Source organism: Ciconia boyciana, chromosome 20, assembly GCF_034638445.1.
Source record: "Ciconia boyciana chromosome 20, ASM3463844v1, whole genome shotgun sequence".
Lineage (NCBI taxonomy): Eukaryota > Metazoa > Chordata > Aves > Ciconiiformes > Ciconiidae > Ciconia > Ciconia boyciana.
In genome coordinates this window covers 2,866,618-2,890,128 of record NC_132953.1, presented here as the reverse complement: position 1 = coordinate 2,890,128, position 23,511 = coordinate 2,866,618, and the positions used below count along the sequence as shown (strand labels likewise).

Sequence of the window (23,511 nt, the reverse complement as noted above, 5' to 3'; positions counted from 1 at the left end):
CCAGCTCGGGTGTCAAGGGGGCTCACGGGTCTTTTATTAAAGGACAAACAAGGAATTACTGCAGTGGTCAGAGTCCAAATACCCATGGAGAGAGATCAAATGCTGATGCACAAGGGGAGCCGAGCAGCTGCCTCGCTGAACAGGCCCAGATTTGTGCTAGGGCTGGAGGCTGGGCTTGCAAAACGCGGGCAGGCAGGCAGCAGCGCACCCAAATTCAGGTTTCAAACGCACCGAGAAGAGCTGTCAAGGGACGGAGATCTCCTGACGAGCCAGGAGCGAGCACAGGGGCTCAAAGCAGGAGGATAAATCCCTGCCTGCCAAGCAGGAGAGGAGGCGGTGTAGGTAGTTCAGGGCTGCAAGCTAGCAATCGGGGCATCGAACCCGGCTGGCAGGTGTGGTGGCATGGCAAGCACGGCGGCATGGCACGGGTGGCGGCATGGTGGTGGCATGGCAAGTGTGGTGGTACGGCATGGTGGTGGCATGGCAAGTGTGGTGGTACGGCAAGCGCGGCGGCATGGCAAGGGCGGCGGCATGGCACGGGCGGCGGCATGGCGGTGGCATGGCAAGTGTGGTGGTATGGCAAGCGCGGCGGCATGGCGGTGGCATGGCAAGTGTGGCAGCATGGCAAGCGCGGTGGCATGGCAAGGGCGGCGGCATGGCACAGGCGGCGGCACGGCACAGGCGGCGGCACGGCAAGGGCAGTGGCATGGCAAGCGTGGTGGCATGGCAAGGGCAGCGGCATGGCAAGGGCGGCGGCATGGCAAGGGCGGCGGCATGGCAAGGGCGGCGGCATGGCAAGGGTGGCGGCATGGCAAGGGCGGCGGCATGGCAAGGGCGGCGGCATGGCAAGGGCGGCGGCATGGCAAGGGCGGCGGCATGGCAAGGGCGGCGGCATGGCAAGGGCGGCGCATGGCAAGCGTGTATCCCTCGGCATGCTCGGCCCAGGCAGGACGAGGGACATGCCGCTGCGATGCTGGGGACAGATCGGCAGCTCTGACTCCCTCCCCTGGAGGCTGGAGAAAACTGCAGCGAGCCTGTGCGTGGCACAGAGATGTCACCTGCGCCTTGTGCAAACCCACAGCTATCCCAGCAGCCACGCTCTACCAACGCGTACGAGTTGCCTCACAGCATTTGTCAGATCGGAGCCCCACGAAAGCGGGCTGAACGAGCGAGCCTGAGGAACAGATGCTCCAAGACGTTCAATCCCGCAGCCCCAGCCAGGACTCCCCTCGCTCGAGCCGTACCCGCCCTCGCTCTCCCACGCCTGGGGCTGCACAAAGCACTGATGCCCGACGCTGAGCTGCCGAGCGAACCACGCAACGACCAGCGTTGCAATAGTAGATGTCTTTTGCAGCAGCGATCCTCCCTGTCCCCTTACCCCACGGCCTGCACCGTGCCTTTCCAGCCCCGACACAAGCTGCGCTGCCAGCTGGGACGGGGGGGATTTTTCCCTGTGCCCACCCAGGGGACGGCGGGTGCTGCCTGGGGCGTGCGGCTCGGGATGCACGAAGACCCCTGCCCTGTCTCCAAAAGTTTGGGGACTCTGGATAAGTCCTCTAAACAAAGCAGACTCTCACCCACATAGGTATCAGTGCTCAGCAGGTAGGTATCTCAGCGTGTGTCTCTCTGGGGCAGCAAAGCGAGCTCCGGTGCCCTTGGATGAAACCCCCTCCTCTCACACGCAGCGTGTGCCGGGTTGCCTGCCTGGCCCTGCAGCACAGCAATAATTTGTAGCTTGTGCCGGGATCCTTCACGATGAAAGATGACATATAAATATAAAACGTTATCGCTCCATAACAGCCACATGCTATAAAACGCTGGGCAGAAGGATCTGGAACTAGATGGAGGCAATGCTTTAAATCCTTCCCTGCAGAGTTACTGCCGCTAAAACAACAGACCCGCTCCGAAGAGCTCCGGCAACGGAGGGAGAAGAAGAAAGGCCCCAATAAAAACACCACAATCGTGGAATTAGGCGAATAAGGTGACTTTATACCGGTGTGCCCTTCCTGTACTGACAGCCCTGGGGTAGCTGTAGTACCGGCACGCCAGCGACGTCTCCTCCCATTCATCCCCTGCCGCGACTTTCGGCGGATGCTCCGCGTTACTATAGTAACAATAAAGCGCTGGTACCGATGTTACACTACAACGAGTTGACTCTGCTCCCACGATTACGCTAACAATGCTGTTACTGTAGTAACATTACATCGGTGAGGTCTCACCGTTCCACCTTTAATTTTATTGTCGTAAGATTAAATTGCAATAATGTTATTGAGCCGCCATTAGCGTTACCATGGTAACAATAACATTAAGGTAGCGATATCGCGTTACAGCGGTCCAGCCGTTCCGCCACAAATATTTTAATGTAGTAAAACAAAAGAGATTACTGCAGTAACATTAAACTGCAGTGACCTCATTAAACCACCACCGGCTTTATCACGCTGAACGACGGTACTTTGGAAACCGTACGCAGCGGCGGGGAGATGCCCGGCGTGCATCCCGGAGGCGCGGGTGCTGCCGTGCCACCCCTTCGGCTGGCAAAGTCCTTGGGGAAGGAGGGGGACCTGCCGTGCAGGGGCTGAGCACGAGACCTACAGACAACTCGAGCCTTCCTCCAGCCCTGCTTGGAGAGCTGTCGGCACAGCGTGCCGCTCGCCTCCTGGTTTCACCCGCTCCGCAGAAGGGATTAGCGGAGTCGCTGTTGAATCGCTCCGGGTGAGGCGGGTGACCTCTGCCTGAAAGCGTTTGGAGAGGACGGGGGAACGGGGCTGCCGGGAGCTCACGCGCTCAGGAAGGCTCAAAGAGGAGCAGGCTCTTGTTTTCTAGAAGAGGGGTGATCAGAGGGCAACCTCCGCGGCTCTGCACATCTCCGAGGGACTAGCAAGGAGAGTTACGCCGAGCTCGCCTCGCCGCCACAAAAGTGCATGCAGCTGCAGCTGGGAAGGAGGGAAATAGCGGAGCCACGGGGGTGTCGGAGGTGGAAATGGCCCCAGCGGGCATCGATGTGCCGTCCCAGCACCAGGGCATGGCACAGCCTGCAGGGACCGCAAAGGGTTTGTGTCTGCGCTGCTTAGGGGAGCCCCGCAACACACCGGATTACAGCGTTAGCAGTTCAAAGGGGGAGAAAAACAGGGAAATTAGCCACAGCCTTGGCGTATGCGGAAAAGAAAAACATGAAGGAAATGAAAACGGTCTGTGTGTCCTATGAATCACTGGTTCTTCCTTCCCCTCGCTCCATTCTCCTGCCAATTATTTCTCCTTGGGAACAGGGTACATCCTCCCATGGGTCTGGCGGTGCCTGGCCTGCTAGCATTGCTGGGATGCCAGGCAAGCATGGAGGACGCCTTCCCACCCCTACTCCTCCGTTACCGACCCGCTCCCTTTGTAACAAGGACAGCAGTTAACCCACTGGGGCACCGTTCACCTCCCCATCCCTCCCACTCCTCAGGCCCCCTGCACCAGCGGGGCTCACCCACGCGCTCCGGGAAGGAGGACACGCTGCAGCACAAGTGGGACACGTCCCCGGCGAGATGCAGCGTGCCCGGCTCCCTCCAGCAGCAGAACGGGCACGTAACTGGGGCAGCCCGAAGCCGCAGCGAGGGCAGGTATGCGAGCCCGGAGCAAGCGCTTCCAGTACGGGCTCCGGAGTCTCTGCTTTCCCCCCGCTCCCGCCCCACGATATAATTGCTAATTAATAATAACGTTTAGCTCTCAGATAGCGCGTTCCATCTTCAAAGACCTCTGTTGACATTAATGAATTAATCCTCATCAACCCCCCTGTGAAGTAGGTGACAATTATTATCTCTGCCTCGCAGATGTTAAACTGATTTGCAAAGAGGTCAAGTGACTTGGGGGAGGTCGGAGGGAGCCTGCCCAGCCGCACGCCGGCTACGCGGCCACGTCGCAAGGGAGCGTAGATGGGCACAGATGCGGGTTAAGCCCACCCACCGGGCTGATGGGCCCCCGTGGAGAAGCGAGGGCTGGTATAACCTTGGGAGGGAGATGGAGAGATCCGGGGGCAGCAACGGGAGCAGCAGAGAGGAGGGGATGCTCCCAGGTGGCAGAGCAAAACAGGGATGCAAAGCCAACGAGTAGGACAGCGCGTGAGAGCGCGTGGGAGACCTTCAGTCCTCGACAACAGCCCTGATACAAAAGGAAAAGATGCTTTGACGGACGGACGGTGATTAGCAACAAAAGAGAGACGGGGAAGGAACGCATCAGTCAAAGGAGCCGAGAGCGCGGGCGAAGCGAGGGAGGATTTCGATTTCGTGCTGCTGGTTTCTTCCCCTCCACCGGTTTTGGGAGGCTCTCCCAGCTCTCTGCATGCCATTTAGAAAGCATTATCTAAACCTGCTTTTGCTTCTAGAAGGGACAGCTGCTCTCACAGGGGAAAGGTGCGGACGCACCAGAAAAACCCATGCCAGAAGCAGCTCCTGTGGTTTCTGCTGGGAAGCATCCTACCTAGTGTGAAACTCCAGCCCGTGGCTTCAATACACAGCCAACGTCTACACACCCTCGCTGCCACCGAGTTACCAAACAGCCCTGGGCGAGCCCCTCTGCCCCTCTCAGCCCCAGCACCGGTGGCTTTGGCGGCACAGGGGACAGGCTCAGCCCCACGGGCGCTCGGCCGCACCCCGGCTCCGGCAGCGGTGCCAAAGCTGCTGGGCGGAGGGCGGTCAGGAAGGCTCTGAGCACCTCCGGCAAAAAAACCCAGGCGCGAGCAATGCATTTCCATCTACTCTGTTTTCCCTGCAAGCCACCTTGAGGCCTTTTGGACAAGAGTGACGATGACTGCAGGGACTGATCCTTCCTCCCTGCCACGTGAACGGCTGCCCCTCCGCTCGGCAGGGCAGGCGCTTCCCGTGCACCCCGCTGCAAGGCAGAAAAGCGGCTGCAAAAAGTTATCCTTATTCTCCCACGAGCGAAAGGGGCTTATGGCATCGAAAGGAAAATTAATTGGGCAGACTTCGGCGCTTGAAACAAAGCCGGCTCGGGCACCGCAGCCCCACCGGTGGCTTTATCTCACCGGCACACACCTTGGCAGCGATGCTCCCGGGGTGGCCCCGGCGCTGGGCGAGGTGCCACCGGCATGCCACGTGTGCCCCCCGCCACCAGGGCGGCCCCACGCCACCTACGCCCGCAGCCCCCCGACTCTGGCGAGCAGGTAATTAACTCCCAAACAAAGGCAGGGATTTGCAGATTAACCCAGGCCGGGGAAGGAGTGGGAAAACTCATTTACACCAAACAAAAGGGGAGGGGTGATTAGTTGCTCCAGTGACAACAGAAAGAGCCAGATAGGGCCAGGGAAACTGATAAAGAAGCGAGAAAGCCTAATATCCCCCAGTTGCCTGCCTTATTTTTCTTTTTTCCCCCTTATTTCTTTCTTTCTAAGCACTAAAAATTCCACCATTTTCTGTCATGCAAATTTGTGTGCCTAAGTGAGATTAAACTCTGGCAGGCACCGTGCCTCCTTCCCCAAGTCCATTTCCCGCGCTGAGATAAGGCCAACTTTCCTTAATGCATTTTACAAGGCAGTGGGAGTGTTTTGCAGGCGCGCATTAGAGACGGCTTATTATCAATACAAATAAAAGCTTTCCAGACACCGTCCTCCTCCCTCCCCTCTCTCTTTTAAACCCAGGAACCCGGAGAACAGCTTAAATAGCTGAAGTGTCCTGCCGGGAGCGGGGAGAAGGGGGAGGCTGCGCCTGGGATGCTGCTGCAGGGGCAAGAAGTGGGACTTGCTAAGGAAACCAGAGTGGGATACAGGAGAGGAGAGGAAGGGAAAGCATCGCTCCTCGGAGGTCAGTGGGGCCCAAGTCCTCTTTCTCGCTCTGGGTTTCTGCCTCCCTCCAAGTTCAGAGCTTGCCTGTTGCAAGTGCAGCTTCCCTGGATTCTCTCTCTTTGGGATTTTCACCCAGAAACGCCTCTCTCTTCCCGAGAGTCCGAAGCAAACTCCGGCAAACACGGGCAGTGCTGCTTCTCTGTGCTTTGTCTGGCCTTACGGCAACTCCTCCTAAGAAGAAATGAGGGCTGAGCAAGCGGGACAGGCAGGGACCACCTTCCAGACCCTGCAGATGACATGGGCACTGCCTGAACTGTTCATTTTAGGTCCAGCTGTAGCCTGGGATCTTCTTTCCCGGGGAGATCCAGGTGCAAAGAACCTCCTTGTACCTTTTGCAGCTATGTTGGTGGCTCACATCAACTTGGCATCGCCAACGCTGAGCCTGACCCCATTTAAAGCAGTCCCCGAAACAGCAAGTCTGAACTTTGAAGCATTCAATGCCAAGGGTCTGTTGTCTCGTTCCCGGGCTCATTTGTCCCACATTAGCGCAGAGGCTCACCGGCAGCGGGAAGGAGAGATGCACCGACCTGCTATTCCTGGATCGGCAGCAATCACCTTTTGCCTTTCGTAGCAGGATTGCAAGACTGACAAGTGTTTCTGAAAGCCTGACCGACGAGGAAAGGTGGGAGAAACGGGGCTTGCATCATTTCAGAAAGAAGGTGGCTAAGGGGCAACATGGTAACAACCTTCCCAAAAGCTAAAGGTTGTTACAAAAAGGACATTGATCAATTGTTCCCCACGTCCGCTGGGGATAGGCTGAGAAAAACTCCACTTCGTTTGCGACAAAGAAGGTTTAAGTTAGATATTAGCTATACATTTCCTAATTATAAAGATAGCGAAGCAGGAGAATAGATCGTCTAGGGAGACTGAAGAACCTGCTTTGTTAAAGATTTTTCAAGAATAGCTTTCACACGTGTTTGCCAGCGACGTGTCTGCCTCATTGCAGGGGGACGGGCTAAATTAGCTCTTGAGGTGCCTTCTACCCACCTATTTTGGGAGCTCAGCCATCAATATAGTCAGCCTAGAAATAAATGTGCAGCACTTCCCTTGCTGCAGCGTGGACATCCTTGGTTCCTGGTGGTTTCTAGCTGATTCTCTCCCACTGCCTTGAGGGACCATCCCCAACCCTCAGACCCTAAAGGAAGCTCCTTCTCCCATCCCCATCCCTCGTCTGTTTTTCGCTCTTTCCCCCCACAGCACCGCTTCCTCCGGCAGCCCTTGGCAGACACCAGCGATGCCCCGCTCCCTCCATCCACGGCCGTTTCCCAGCGATGTTCCCTAAACTTGGGGAGAAGGAGGGATGCGCAGCGTGGGCTGAGGGTGTTTGGACCCTGGCCGATATGCACCCATCGCGCCTGCCTGGGGGAGCAGCAGGCTGCTGACATCCCGGCTGGAAGGGGAAGAGCTCCTTGCCCCTCCTCGCCTCCCGGGCCAGTCCCTTTGGAGAGCCCCGGGGCACGACTTAATTGCATCCTGAGAGGCTGGAGTGCTCCTGCCTCCGGAGCTGTGCCCCCAGGCCCTTTCCTAGTGCAGCAAGGGGAAAGTCAGGACCTGCTTAGAGCAACCTGCGCACCTCCCTCTTCCTTTCTGCACCTGGACTAACCCCGTTTGAAAGAGGAGACAGCCTTTCCCACCTCCTCTCACCGCTTCTCCTTTCCTATCAGGCTGCGGGAAGGGGGAAGAGGTCCCACAGCCACACGCTGAACTTGGCACATCCCCGAAATGCGGTGCTCAGACACCCTGCTTTCCTGGGAAGACGGGCTAAGCACTGCTTCCCGCAAGCTGAATGTCTTTTAGGACAGGATTATACCAGCTTGCGTATTTATTGGGCCCATTTTCCAAGGCAGGAGAGTTAATCCTGGCACCCCAGCCAAATTTTAATTGGGGTCATTAAGGCAGGCTTCCCTTTAATTGGACACGATATTCACTTTCATGTCCTGCTCCAGCGCGTTGCTGCACATTATGCTCTTGCCACCTTCCACCCGAGCAAGAGCTGGGTGAGCCAAGCAATAGCTCTTGAAATTAGGGGGCCTGCTCCCGAGAGCCGGTATTTCTGTCAGCAGCGGCAGGGATGTTCAGCACGTTATAGGACTGAGCCCATCACTGAATCCTCCAGTACTTAACTCTACCGCTGCAAGGAGTTAAGATCCGACCTTTTCCTCCCGTACCCAAACGTCTCTTCCTAATGATATAGCAAGACACAGGAGAGATGGACCCGGATGTCTGGTGATATGGGAAATTTAGGTCAGGAAACAGGAATCAGAAGAGAGCTGATAGAAATTGTCCTGCATCACCCCAGCGCCTGATAGCAACTTCAGAACTTGCGGGTGATCGACTTTGGCTTAAGAAACTCAGGCAGGTATTAACAGATTGCAAGATAAACAGCAAGGACCCGGGCTGGCAATGCATCCGCTTTCTCTCCGCGGTTAATGGAGATGGAGAAAGTCCGGCTCTGTTTAGCTTGCTTGATTGCGCGAGGAGGAAAGAGAAAACGGAAAGGGGGGGCGGGGGAAAGAAAGGCCCTGGGTTTGTTTTTTTCCCCCCTTCTATTCATTAGGCTGTCAATAACGCTCAGGCCTGGCATATTGACGGCAGATTAGCTCAACCCAACTCTGTGTACAAGACCAATGCCTTTTTAACCCAGCTTGTTTCCAAATCAATACACCCATCAGCATTCGAAAATTAGCCCGAGACGAGATTCCAATACTCAAGCTGGTGTGTCATGCTAAGAGGGCTCCTGGCCAAATCACAGAAGAAGAAGAAGAAAAAAAGGTTGCTAGCAAGGGATTAGAAATTTTCCATTAATCCTTCCCGAGGCTGCTTCCCTAAGAGCGCAGTGGGCCCCGTGTGTCCCACCATGCGGGCTCCCCCTCGCCCAGCACACGTCCCCACCGAGCCCCGCAGCACGGACACAGGAGCGATCTTGCGCGAACGTCCATCTGCTTGACCATCGCGTGTGGCCACGCTTGTACGTCCCCTCTCGAGAGCGCGTGTGTGCTTGCACGCCTGCTGAAGAGCGCACGCATGCACCCCGCAGACTCTGCAGCCTCGGCGAGGCACGCTCACGTGCCAGCGAGCACGTGCTTGGCCACCACGAGCGCTCCACCACCCCATGCTGGCCTTCCTCCTCCTCTTCCTCCTCCTCCTCCTCCTCCCAGAAGTACAGAGTTTCAACACACAAACACATATTGTTGCTAGGCATACACACACCCCCACAAAGTACACAAATCTGCCAGCTCTGTCTTTTCCCCCAACACAAGTTTTACTTGAAGCATTGCCTCCAGCATGGAAAAGAAAAAAACCCATCAAAATACAACAAGAACAACAACAACAAACAGCAACGCGGGTGTTTGCCAGTGACTACTTCGGGAGGCAGAGCTGCCTGTATCAGAGCCCCGTGACTACTTCAGGAAAGCTGGATCAATGCATTGCCCAGCTTCACTGGGACTCCCCGAGCCTGTTGATCAGCCTCTACGTTAGCACCAAGTTGTCTTACATACTCAACGTAGAGCAACGGGAGGAGAAGACACCAGGGCAAAAGGGAGGAACAGAAATCAAAGCACCAAGCCCAACCCCTCTACGAATTCCCTCCCTCTTACCTTGCACGATGAGATGGACACGCGATGTCTTGGGGTGATTGTCTGTCTGCACAGAGCAGGTGTAGGGACCCTCATCGTACACGTCCACATCTTGGATCTGGATGCTGTACTGGGTTTTGGTGTTGGCCAAGAGCACCACCCGAGGGTCCAAGCACCACTTGTCATTGCCGGCATAGAGGATGCTGCTGCGGTTCAGCCAGGCCACTCGGGTGACTCGGTTATCCACGGAGCACCTGGGGAGAGGCAGAGAGGTAACCTGTCAGTGCTCTGCTCTTGGTTGGGTGCTCTGCCCTCCCTTCCCCAGCCCCTCCTGGTCCTCCTGGCACTATTTTTAGCTTTGCTGCCAGCAGCAGTTTCGGAGACCAAGTGCTCTCAGTGTCCAAAGAGGACAATGTCAGCACTTTACCTGCGGCGCTCAGGGCACTGACATGCATCTGAACTGGTGGCTCCAGAGATTCGCCCAACAGCTTCACAATGATTTCAGATGTAGAGAGGTCAGAGCCACCCAGCACCAGCCACCAAAGGACCTCGCACCCCTCCGTTCCCATTTGCTCCTTCGCAAACTCAGAGACAACCAGAGCCGAGCCCAGACTTCCATCCTGAGTTCAAACCACACTTTTTTGGGGGGATGCAGGTTGCTACCTCCTGCCCAAACCCATCACTTGTCATTCTCTCCACAGACCTTCACATCCTTGCAGCCAGGCAAAGAAATGCAAAGCGGAGCCGGGAAAGCAGCTCGCTCTGCTTCACAAAGGAGCGAGGAAAATTTATCTCAGGAGAAAGCCAGCTCTGAAACACCTCTAAAGAGAAACCTCGAGCTTTCTACCGTTTATCCCTTCTGTCAGCTCTTCCTTCCCTACCCATCAACTGCATCGCTGCATCTCCCTCGCTTACCCCAGCTAAGCATTTCACCTATCTAGTGATGTTTTGGAGGCAGAAATCTTCTATTTCCAGCCTCATTAGGAAACTGAGCCCCCCCAGAAGACAACACGGTGCAAACCTAGAAAAGACTTTGCTCCTGAAGGAGATTATTTTCCTGTCCACGTTAGCAGGGGCCAGCCTTGCTCCCCCCCGAAGCTCTCCGCCAGCCCTGTGACCCTCCATCCCCACGTCCCCAAGCCAGGTTTGAATCCTCCACTTCCATGAACCGTCTCCAGATGAGCAAAGAGCAGAGGGCCTGGAGGCTGTCTGCTGTCCAAGCCCTTCCCTAGGCAGCAGAAACCTGCAGCCCCCCGAGCCAGCTAAAATCCCGCTTCTCTCCAATGGGATTACGGAGCCATTAAGACTTAGCCGCACTTTGCTGGATGCCGGCGACAGAGGATAATGTCCCTGCATAAAACCACTCAGCCTAAGATCCACTGTTTATATTCTCCCCAATCTACTTCATTACTTGAGCAGTGGCTGGGATGCAAATTAACTTCGGAGGCACCAAAAAAGAGCACGGCAGCCTCTGCGAGGTCTCGCACGGGGTAACTTCAACGAATGCGAGGGGCTTAATGGGCTATACACGCCAAATTGCGGTAGCAGGGGAGTTAACGGCAAGGATGAATATATCTGTGGCACGCGGTCCGTCAGGGACTTATCCTGACGCTTTAGGGATTGTTTCTCAGGGTGAGCACGCTTGGGCAGAGCCACCGAGTAAGCAGTAATAATAAAAGCAACCTGCAAGACAGCTCGAGTCCTCGCTGAGATTCATGCAGCCGTCTACAGCCCCTCTCCCTGCATCTGCACGTCCGCCTCCTCGCTGCTGGGCTGCTTCCCTTGCCGTGTCCGCTAGCGGTGCCAGCAAAGACACAGGTACCCACCGAGGGACAAGCTGTCTCGCCTCATCTCGCCTCTTTTTGGAGGTATCTCTTTGGCCCCAGTGATTACAGGAGAAGCCTAAATAACCCTCTCAGCCACAACACACAACTTTTGGAGGTTGGGGATGACAGACCCCCATGAGGTGACGTGCCCAAGGTGAGATGGGTAGTCTGCAGCCCAGGACTCCCCTGCTGATTTGCTAGGCAAGTACCCAAGCTACTGCACCAGCCTCCCTCTCTGGTGTGAAAAACATCCGATAAATTAAACAATTTTACTGCTGTTCCATAATGATATTACGATAATAATAAATTAAATGTGAGCAGATTTTTATTATCTACATAAAAAAAGCAATAGATTCAGCCTGGGCTGAACACCAAGAACTTTGGCTCTTGCTCTCAGCTGCATTACAACTTGAGCAAAACCTGAGAGTTTAGTTGCTCAAGTCGAACAAAACTTGAGATTTCTTCCCAGAGCATTGTACCCCCGACCTCAACTATGCCGGTAGCTTCGACCTACGGGTTTTGAATAAAATGCAGGTGGATATTTGATGCTTGGCTCTGGCCTGCCCATCACGATGCCATGAAATAGGCTCCCGCAATTGCACTGAGCAGCACTTCTGCACAGACACAGGGATGTCCACCCTCGCTGCCAAAGCCGTATCATGGAGAAGGGCTGGGTGATGAGCAGCCAGACGTGGCTTGAATTTCTCGGACCGGTCCCTTCTGCAGAGATTATCCCTGAGGACCTGTAAGCAGGCTGAACTAAAAATATGTATTTCCTCTCTCCTTCTCCACGCCAGTTTTTTTGTGAAATGCATCAGCTTGGAGATCCCTGGATAATAATGGAGCCAGACAGTGTGTAATCCAAGCATTCCCTCTATCATATGGGCATTTAAGTGCTTTTGAAAAGCAACGGGGCTCAGGTAACGCATGAGGCAACAGTGAAATAAGTGCTTTCGCCCTTCACAGCACCCGGTCACAATCTCTTCTTATCACCTAGACACGCTTCTCTGTCCCTGGGATCGGCAAGCTTAAAGTTGTTATTTTATTTTCTTCCCTGCCTCTTAAAGCTCCCAAGCCAATATATATATAATAAAGTGCAGAAACCGCTCCCAGGAAAGACGCACTTTGACCTCTGGATAGGGTGTGCTGTTTAGGGGACGGCGGGTCGTGCTCCTAGCCGAGCTCCTTCCAGCCACCGTGCCAACCCCGCTCCTCCTCGCACAAGTGCCGGTCGGGGTCCCCGCGGCCGAGGCTCGCCACAGCGACCCGATGCTCTTCCACCCAGCCCCTCCATCTGCTCCCCCTTCCCTCCTCCAGCAGCTCCTCTCTCCACAAGCCCGGCGCAGGGACGGGAAGCCCTCCTCTCCTGCATGCAGGCAGCCGAGCGGAAAGCCTTTGGCTTTGGCCGAGAAGCCAGGCTCCAAGCACAGGTGGAGGAGAGCAAAGCCACTGTCGAGCCTGCAGCCTCCCCCCTTTCCACCCTGCTCCTGGCAAGGTGCAAAGCCCAGAGATGCTTCCTCCACCTCGCTGGAGGCTCTCACCCTCCCTCTCGCCCCTCTATGTGCCAGGGAGGGAGGGGAGAGAGAGGTCCCCGGGGTGGCGGAAAACAGCGCTTGCCTCCAAAAAGAAGATGTAAAAATAATTAAGCACAGATGAGGTCATTTTCTCTCTCAAGATCCTTAATCCTTGTTATGTTCCTGCTTGGAAGGCAAGGCCTTCTCCTCCAGGAAGATGAAAAACTGCTGTCTGTCAGCACAAGGAGGAGATGATACTGCTCCCTCTCTCTGCTGGTTCTTTCCCTCCAAACCCAGGGTTCCCAAGCCCCAGGGTTTCTCCTCCGAGAGGTGGAAACGCTGCTAACACACCACTGCTGCATCCGCCTGGGGGTAGGTGGTGATGGTCTGCAGAGAGATACAGCTCCTCACACTGCACCAGACCCTCTGCTCCCTGCTGCCACATTGAGGGCACCTCAAAATGGCCACGAGCGACGGACTTTGGGCATTTTAAGACAGTTGCGTGCACCGACCAAAGGTGAGAGCTGCGTGCGTGCATCCTCCCCGCGCGTCCCAGCCTGCTTGTTCACGCCCTTGTCCCACACTCCCTGGGCAGTGCTGCACGGCGGGTGTAAAGGGGATATGGGCGCAGGCTGGTGCTGCCCTTTCCAGACCCGTTAGCATCTCTGCAGCAAAGCTCCTTGGCTTTGCTATCCGCCCTCTGCAAGCAAGCTGGTCCATTAGGGCTGGCCACTCTCCCCCAAATCAGCTGGTATTCGCGGAGCCTGAGAGGCTGAGCTCGTACAGCCAAAGTCCTCACGCCTGCACCCTCCACACTCCATGCGAGGGGTCCAAGGGTGCAGCCGACAGCCCGCCCGGCTGCAGGGACAGCAGCTGGAGATGAAAATTGGAAGAGGGAAAGCATCGCCATCAGGTTTCTCCCGCCTTGGGTAACACAAGCACAAAGATGAGCAGGGCTGAAAACGCCAACGAAGCCCTCGGTGGGGACAACCCAGCCCTGGCCAGAGGGGAGCAGGCTGCTTTGCAGACATAGACCGGCTACCAAAGAGCCCACGACCAAACTGCAGCCGCCACAAGCCAGTATCAGGAACAAAGAAGCAACAGGGTGCCAAAGCTGAGCGCCCTGACCACTGATCCCACCCGTGCTTCGTACAGCCCCCGGTATCTCCCTGCGTTTTCGGTGCAGACACAGATGGCACACGCCAGCAATGACATGCCCTCCTGAATTTCACTCTTTGCTTTCACGAGTTTGCACACAGAAAATGATGGGAGAGGAGGTGGCACGGCAGTGGGGGGAAGGAGGTTTTTAATTACTGAAGTGTAGTAATTGGCACACAACACTTTTTTTGTTGCCTCTTATGCAGATCGCTGGTGTTCCAGAGGGCTGGGCTGGAGAGCACAGATTGTCTCAACCCAGCAGGACACACAAGAAATGAATAATGTTAATTAGAACTGAAAAGAGCTCAGCGAAATTACCAACCTGATTGCCACTTTCATCACAATTATCAGGGTACAAGCTCCATCGCAGGGAGGCAGGGACGGGGCTAAGCCTGGCTCACCCCAGCAAACTTGGTGGCCCAACCTGGGGCCGTGACCAAGCTGACCCCCCCTGCACTCGACACCCCCCTGGGCTCGCTTCTCCTTCCACCACCACCACCTAATTTTCACTGTGTGCCCGCCCTAGAGAAACCCCCTTCCCAAATCCAGGCCACCTGATGGAGTTTCACTCGCGTTGTGCCACAGCACCGACCCACCATCAAGCACCCCGAGATGTCTCATCTTTTCCTTCCCAGTCTAACTCGGCAATTCCCATACACCTCCGGATTTTGAAGCAATCCCTTCCACGCCAGCAGTGTTTTGTCTCTGCTACGGGCTAGACCAAGCTGGAAATCAGTTTGCAGGAACTAGCTTGGGGTTTAGTTTAAAATTAGGGGGCAAAAGCCTCCCGCTGAGGCTGGGCAAGGAGACAAGCTGCTCCAACCCTGCCTTGTCCCCAGCATCTCATGTTCCAGGCAGAACCTTCCAGCCTCTGCGCTATCAGCCGTGCTATAAATGATCAACTAAACTAGACCGCCGCCGGAGGCAGGAGCTTCACATCTCAGATTTATTTCTGTGATTATCACATTTTATTGTTATTTATTAGGATTAATTAAAGGCTGGGCTGTGAACAACTCAATCCTATTCAAGCACAGTCCCACCGCTCTCATAGACTTTCCTATGATGTTCATGCTCCGGTGGCAACAGAAGTTTGGCCATCAATTCCTGAGCGAAGGGAAAGTTGGGGTCAGATTGTCCAATGCTCCTTGGGACACGTGCTGCCCGTGACCCCGTAAGGCTGGGATGCGCGCACCATGGACAGCCCGAGGTGTGGTTATCATGGAAAAGGTGGTCTGGAACCTTTTTTTATTAATATTTATTAAGCCAAAACCCTCGTTGCCACAACCCAGTCTGGTTTCCCTCTCCTCACTCCCTGCCGTATTGGGTTAAGTCATGCACTAGCAATTTCTACCAATCCAGCCCTTCTTCAGCAGGATTTACAGCATCTGCTCACTTTCCGTGCACATACAGACTGTGTACGCTTACACGCACTCACTGCAGCACCGTATGCTCACATAGGCACCAACACACAATGCTACCCTACACGCCAAGCGCCAACCCGACAGACAAGGCTGGTGCAGACGTACTGCATTTTTTGCAGGTGTTGAGTGCATGCGACACACGCGACACATACCGAGAGCACGCGTGCTCATCGACACACGTGGTAAACGGCGTGTGCACCTCCAGCAATGATCCCGTCCCGCTGACCCCTCCGCACGCTGCAAGCGGGGCAGCAGCGGGGACACCCATCTCAGTCCATCGAGCTTGGATGACTAGGCTTGATAACAGGCTCCACGCAGGGGACGTTCACAGTGGCAGAGGGACTATGGGATTAAAACGGTCCATAGGTTTGGTCCCGGCCTGCTGAAAGCCCCAGCTGTTCACCCAGGCAGCTCTAACAGGGGCTCAAGGCTTGTCCCCACTGGGGTCTGCATGCCTGCGTGGTTGACATGGTGGTGGGGTTCTTGGCACGTCCATCCTCACCTGCGCCCCAGGACTACCCCAGCCATCCTCGGACTCAACCGCAAGATCGGCTGGAGGGCATCCCTTGAGCTCACCCTGATGTGACACCACCAAAGACGCAGCCCGAGGACTTCTTCAAAGCACAGCATGGCTATCGGGGCTGAGAAACCGCTTCCCCGCACGGGGAGCCTGCCGCCTGCCAGGCAGGAGCTGACCAAATGATTAATTTGGCAGCGGGGTCCAGCAGAAAAGGGGGGGGGGGGCCCGCTGGGGCTGGCGCCTACCTCCAGTCCCCCCCCCGCAGCAGCCAGAGCATCTCCAAAGGCTGCAGGGTGAGGTGCCCTCAGATCAGCTGCCGCCCCGGTGCCTCTTCAAAATCACGCTGAGCTGGTCGAAAGCAACGCTCAGAAGTGGAAAATAAAAACCCTTTGTGCTTCCCCCTCTCTTCCCTGCCCAGACAGAGTTTCATCTCGGCTGTTGCAGCGGGAGTCGGGGCTCTGGACCGGGAGGTCCTGCCTTTCCCACCAGCTCACGCTGCAACCCGCAGCAAGTTCCTTGCAAGTCCCTGCCCTTCATTTCTGCCCTCTGCAAGGCTTTGAAGATATTTGGCACCTCCTTGCCAGGGAAGGCGAGTTAACGCATGTTTGTAAAGTACCTGATCTCCTCAATTGAAAGTTTATACATGCAAATGATTCACACTAATTACATTAATAATAATATACTGGGCTCGAAAAGATCCGCCTTGGTTCATTGCCCGGGATTCGCAGAGCTGCAAACAACTCCCAGTATGCTGCCTTAGACGAGCTTATTGGCAAACGCCAAGTAAACAGGAGGAAACCGGACTGGGGAGGAAGGAAGAGCTGCAAAAAGAGCCGGAGCTCCCACTTTGCAGCCTCCTGACCCAGCAGAAGGCAGGGCACGGAGCAGGCAGGAGTCACGCAAGCACCTCTGCGTGCACCCAGCACCCCGCCGGTCCCGGGAGACCCCTGCACTGGCACCGAGGACTGGTGCAAAGCAGGCAGGTCGCAATGCAGCAAGCAGGGATGGCTTGTCTGGAAAAGTCTTTATCTCTCTGCAATGCAGCAGTGCACTAGCACCTTTCCAAGTCCCCTGCTCCCGTGCTCGGCTCATCCAGCCTTTCTATTTATCCTCCTATTGTCTCTGCTAACAACAGGGCTCTGCACATCTATAGCATCTTCCATCTCAGCATCTCGGAGCGTGCCACAAAACATCAATGAGGGCGGCCGCTCCGAGACCGCGCGTCGAGGAAAAGCGTCCCTAACCTGGGCTCCCACCCCTGCGGCTGACCCCGCGGAGCGGCATCGCAGCGTGCTCCTGGCCCATCTGCTTGGGTGCCCTCCAAAAGTGCTAATGGCACCGGGGAACGGGGGTGACGCCAGCACCAAACTGCCTGTAGGCAGCTGTGCAGGGACACGGCCGGTTTACTAATGAAATGCCACCCCGCCGGGGAGCTCCTGCAGCGCCGGAATCCTGCGCTGAGCTCGAGGGACATTTTGTTCCTCCTGATTTTCTCCTTTTTCGCATTCCCTCAGCCCAAGTAATTGCTCGGGGGGCTCCTGGACGCCAGCAGGCAAACAGCCCTGGGCGAAACACCCCTTCCCCGGCGGTCTTTCAGGGTTGCCTACGAAAGAGTCCTCCCTTCTGCAGGGAGAGCAGCACCCCAGACCAGGTCCAGGCTCTGGCAGCTGCCCGCATACCATCTTGAGAAGCTTCAAAAGGAGGCGTGGGAAATGCCACCAGAAGAAAATAACTCCGTAATGATCTCATCCTCTCCTCCCAAGCGTTACAGAGCAGTTTAAACCCTGTAAAATAAGGTCTCCTCATCTGAGGAGGTGTGGAGAAGTCTCCTCTCTCTGCCTCCAAAAACCTGGAGAGATCTCTCCTTGCTATGCGCTTTTCTCTAGAAAAACGCTCCTTTGCCACCTGCAAGCCCTGGGTTGAGCCACTCAAGACACCCCAACTCCCCATCCTTCTCAGCCCCCCCGGCAGCTCCTGCTCTCCTCCTCCAGCCCAGCGGGGAAGTTCCTCCAGGCTGCACTCCCAGCAGTTAGTGCCGATCCCCGGCACTGAACTCGCTCAATTATGAGCCGTGCCCCCTGAATAAATCCTGGTTCTGCTTTGCACAATTGACAGTAATGGCCCGGGAATAAAGCGATGCCATCCACCCCAACGGTCTGCAAAGGAGCGTGTTTAACTAAGCACGCAGGCAAGGGACTGCTGAGCTTAACTGCACTGAAAATGTATTCGAAAGGAAGCGATGCACTTAACTTATTACAAGTGCGGAATTATCACTAAAGTGGCTTTTCCTTAGAAGTTGAGGCACAAAATAGGAATGGCGAGGGCTGAGCGCTCTCTGCCAGGACTGCGGAGAGGAGCGAGCAGGAGCCGGCTGCTGAAGGATGCTGTGGGTCAGGAGGCAGCGGGACAGGAGGAGCAGGGGGCAAGCGGGAGCGAGAAGTGCCGCAAACAGAGGGCTGAAGGGCACCGCGGGGGACAACATGGGGAAAGCAACCCAGGGAAGAGCACGAGATCGGGTATCAGGTTTTTGAAGCACTGGCAGAGCTCTCCAGTAGCGCGGGATACCGCAACGCAGGGCTGCGATGGGGAGACGGGGGAAGCTTGCACTGGTACCGGCTGCGGCTGACCAACCAGGTCTACCTGTAGCAACTGTATCCTGTTACACACTACCTGTATATTTGCAGACTGAGAATAAACCACATCACCTTCCTACGCCGGTTCTCCCTCACGCTCCTAATTGCGATTTCATCACAACACCCAAGCTCATATTGCTTCTACTAGCAGATGGGCAGAGATGGACAGAAAGAGGATGATGAGCAAACCTTTAAAATTGAGAGAGAGAGGTGGTCCAGGCAACACAAGACTGCATGGGAGGAGCAGGGCATCCCAAGCCTTTGGGGATGAATCCCCAAGACTTGTAGCACCAATCGGGGTCCCAGGGTGATGGGGAGAGGACCTTCCCCTTTGGCAGAAGAAAAGGCTACCCCATCCAAGGTCACAAGAGACCAAGACAAGACGGTAACCTGTGCCTCTTGCTCCGACATCTATCTCCTCATGGAAACCAGCCCCCTAGCAAGAACTTACACAGCTTCTTAGAGACACTCAAAACCCACCACGTAGCCAGATCTTCCCCGTCACACAACCAGAAGGTTGTTTGCCACATGAACAAAGTGCAAGCGTCTTGTCTCATGACCTCCTGTCACGATGGGATGGGGACATGTACCTGAGAGAAGGTGCCGGAGGAGACATTGGTGCCACAAGGAAAGTGGAGAACCAAGTATGGAGGAGAGGATGGACAGGAGGGACGTCAAGGAAGGCAACATGACGGAGCCAAAAGCAATGGGACCTTCCCCAGCCGTGCCACTCGCACCAATACCCTCTCCCCCTTTATAAAATGGCACTAATGAGAGCGAAAACAAGAGAGGGAGGGAGGGAAAGGACCCTTCCCAGTACAGACCCCCCCTTTCCTCCCCTCTCCCCTTGAGGACATCATCCTTAAAATATATTTCATTTCACAGCTGCATTATGGTACCACAAAATCCTGCGAATCCAATTTAAGAACAGATTACCTCCTCACTTACTTCATTTGAAGCAATTACATGTTAATTTTCATTGAGACCAGCCTAATGCATACCAATCTGATGCTGCAATCTCATTTGAATACTTGAGGGAACACTAGTTGGGCTCCGGGCTCTGGAGGCTCATATTTAAAGGGCCACTTCACATTTCCTTTCCCTTTTCCCCTGGTTATTTACGCTTTCGTCACACTTGTGGTGCTCCCTCCCTCCCTTCCCGACGTTCCCAACAGCTGGTGCCACTCATGAGACCAACTAAAAAGGCCAAATAAGTTTTGCAGCGAACCTTGCAGAACGATGCTGCACCCATCACCAGCCTGGTCCCCAAGGCAGGACCTTCCCCAGGCCAGAATTCAATATCGCCGACGTCTTTCTGCATCGAGTAAATAACCTTCCAGTGTCAAAGTCACTGGTAAACACGTGCTGCTACTGCACGTCTCTGCAAAGCGACTCCTCCTCCTCCTCCCAGGCCACGAGCAGGCTCCGCCAGGTTTCTAGCTGATGGTTATCTTCTGCTCCCTCATGCTCACTATCTAGCCAGGCCCACGGTATCGATTGGTGTCTTGGACACCAAGCTTTGGGTAATTAATAACGCCACGAGAGTGTGGATTCAGCTCCTGGTTGAGTCGTGGAGGCACGCCGCCTCTGCCTCGCTGTACGCATTTCGGTGATAAGCATTCATGTTGGAGGCTGCACCTTAATTAGATTTTTCAGATTGTAAAGGGCCCTGAGACACTTGTGCAGACACCATATAAATGTATATTGCATTGTACTGTAATTAATCCAAGGTGACGCAGAAGCAGACGGAGCAGGAGCTCACTGATTCACAGTGAGACAGCCAGCCCCAAGACTTCAGCACATGGCAAGCCCAAGCCCACCCTGCAGCCCAAGCTCCATCAGCTGCAAACCAAGCAAGCTCCCTCCTCCTGCCACCCACCGAGTGCTGGGCTACCACCAGAGACGTGTTGGACAACAGGTATTTGCATGAGCATCTCAGAAGCAAAAGGTTTCCAACAAAAAGCAATAAAGACAAGAAGAGATTAATTGCAGCTCTCCCTCCCCAAAAGAAATAATCGATTGCATCGGGCGGTTGTCTATGCCGCTGCCGAAAGCACTTGGACATCACAGCCGTGGGCTGCAGCGGGGCGTCCCCAGACATTCGTGTCCCACATCGGACAGTAGGATGCTCCATGAGCACCGGTGGAAGTGACGGGATAAGGCTGGTGAGATCGTTTTGTTGGAGAAAATCTTTGGGGAAGGAGTTTGCGCTGAGGATAACTCAGGAAAGGTGCAGAAGCTGATGAAGTGATAGAGGAAAAACTATTGTCTGAAACATTATTCAACCTCCTAAAGCCTTCTGCACCCATGGAAGTGACCTGCCAAGAGCTGGGAGAAGGCTTTTGGGTGCTAAGGATGCTAAGAGCTGTGGGACTTAGCGCTGGTCATTTTTTGCCTGACTCATATGAGTTCCCCTTAAAACAGAGACGTGAAATCCGGGGTTGGATAGCGTGGGGCTGGTCTCTGTGCCCATGGGTATTCTGCCTGCAGCAGAGATGCCCTGCTGACTCCGAACACGTGCAAACCTGGAGAGGAGCTCGCTTTGTACATGACCGCCTCACCGTGACGCTGCTCCCTTTGTACTGGGCCAGCCAAGAGGCTTCACACACATTTGGGAACTCCCTTTATTTCAATTAATGCAATACAGCTGCTGCTGCTCGAATCCAACAGCCTTTGCCTCCAGGAAGCCAGCTGAAACACCAAGCAGGCGTCAACCTGAAGCTACAGCACTACCACCGGCACACTGGACCCTTTACGCACAATCGCTGGGCTGGATGAGGCCCCCGGGGAACTTCATGGCTACTCCAAGCCCCACGGTAGCTTGTTTGATGGGTCCCAGCATGGTGGGCGAGATCTCCACCTCGCCACGAACACAATGTCTCAGCCTCAACTGTGCCCAGGTACTGACCCACAACCCTCCAGGGCCTGGGAGGCTGCACTTGCAGAAGGAGAGCATGCTCTCTGCCAAGGCGCCGGGGGGTTTGGACGGGGTGAAATAAGTCTCGGGGCCCCACGGGGTATGGCGAGGAAGCAGATAATCAGGATTCAGGGGAGGAAAGGCAGTTACCTGGGTAACAGTGTGCCACTAACACATCTGCCACCCCGCAGGACTTCCCAGATGCTGCTCAGCTGCAATAGCAGACCCGCAGACCAGACTGCCGCTCCAGCGGCTCTGCGGCTTCACGAGGACGAACGCACGGGTGTTTTCCTCGACACGCTTCCAGGCTGGTGCGAAACCAGAGGTCGCCCTGCCCTGACGCAGCCCCCACCCACGGGCAGCTTTCGGCAGGGCCAGCAGCTCTCGCTACCCATCCCCACAGCCCGAATGACGGTGGCCGTCACCAAGACACAGAAGGGGCTGACATCCCACGCCTCTGCTGTCCTGCCCTGGGCAGCATCCCTTCCTAACAGCCTCGCCACGGTTTTATTTCCTTCTCCATCTCCCAATCACGCTGGCTTCCCAAGAGCTCCTCTGCAGCGAGCGAGGCAGGAGATGCCTCTGCGCTGGGAGACACGGATGCAGATGCCAAGGTGACGCAAGGACACAGCGGGTGCTGGTGATCAGTCCCCACCGAGCGGGCTCCCACAGCCCCAACCTCTTCCACCGTTTCACCCTCATCTCCCCAGCATTCCCGTCACCCGCCCCTCCGCGGCGAGGTGAGGACCGCAGCCTCCTCCGCTCCCCACGCAGCTGACTGCAGTACGTCTTTGGCAGGTGGAGAAGCATCCGCGCTCCAGCTAAAACAACAGGGTTGCGGTGGCTTGGGGACACGCTTTCAAAGCGCCAGGAGAGACTTTGGTTGCCCGTTTCCCACTGAACCAACTCAGTCCCTGTACGTGTCTTTGAAAAACGTGTCCTTTATAGTTTTTCATTTTGATGTCACATCTGTAAGAATATATGGTGGGTTTTTTTTCCTTCTCCTCACCCTCTTCTTCTTTTTAAGAGGAGATGTCACACTTTGAACTCTAATTTTTATTTATTTTCCTAGAAAAGGGCTGACTCCCCACCGAGCATGGAAGGAGAAAGAGAAAGGGAGGTGGGGAGGGAGCCTTCAAAAAGCACCCAGATTTTTTATCAGAGGAACAGAAAGAGAAATTTGTTGATGATCAAACAGATTCAAGTACCTTAAAAGAAAGGGACCGTCAGTAAATGGAAACTAGTTAAGGAATTACATGAAAGACATGGGAGGCACTCAAGAAGCAGAAAAGATGCTGTAACCAAGTGGAAAGCCAAACCCATCAGTCCCAAACCACTGGAGCAGTGAGAATCGGTGGGTGAAGTATCTGCTCTGCAAAAGCAGCAGACGATGGGATAGCTGGTGGTTTGCAGAGGTGCTGAGCCGGCTCAGCACCAGCGGCTGCCTGAGCAAGAGCAGCCCCAGCAGGCTTTTTACCCGCTCGCTTCCCTGCATAGCTAAAACAAGTAGAGGCAGTCAAATAAAGGGCTGCATTGCTTTGAAAAATGGCACCCCGGGGGCTTTGTGTTTTCCTTTTTCTCCTCGGCACCTTCCAGCTCAAGTGTGCTCAGTTTATAAATCCAAAGAGGGTGGGATTGGTTGGGTTTTTGTGTGGTTTTTTTTTTCCCCCTTTGCTTTGGTTTTAATCCACTGGCAGCGCTTTGCAACTCAAGCTGGGATCTGAAAAGCCAGCGGTGCCCTTTGCGGGTTGGGCAACGGCACGCGGGACAGAGCGATTTAGGGAAGGGATGGGCAAGAATAAGAGGAGGAGGAGGAGGAGGAAGAGGAGGGGGAGAGACCACAGCAGCACCGAGATAGCCTGCAGCAGAGTCAGAGGCGGACAGGACTTGAGAGATGGGAGACCAATCCATCCTCAACCCCTAACCCACCTTCTCAAGCCCCTCCTTGCCAAAGCCTTGAGGAGGCCAGATCCTATTGCTTCCTGTGTGACCCACCCGGCTTAGCTCGGAAATCTTTTAAATGGGAAAACAGAGCCGCCGTTTGCTTTCATGCAGAGTCAGTGGTGAGCAAAGCCCAAGGGTTGCATTAGATTAGCAGCCGGCTC

At 55.2% G+C, this 23,511-nt stretch overlaps 1 protein-coding gene across 3 annotated transcripts in view; it reads right to left on the bottom strand.

The window, feature by feature from the left end:
- The window catches only part of LOC140661807 (protein CEPU-1), a 357,918-nt gene that overhangs the window by 43,792 nt on the left and 290,615 nt on the right, over window positions 1-23,511 (bottom strand). For all 3 annotated transcript variants that reach the window (XM_072884532.1, XM_072884529.1, XM_072884530.1), the window contains one exon: window positions 9,439-9,671. In XM_072884532.1, coding sequence (XP_072740633.1) covers window positions 9,439-9,671 — 233 coding nt within the window. The remainder of the gene's footprint in view (window positions 1-9,438; window positions 9,672-23,511) is intronic.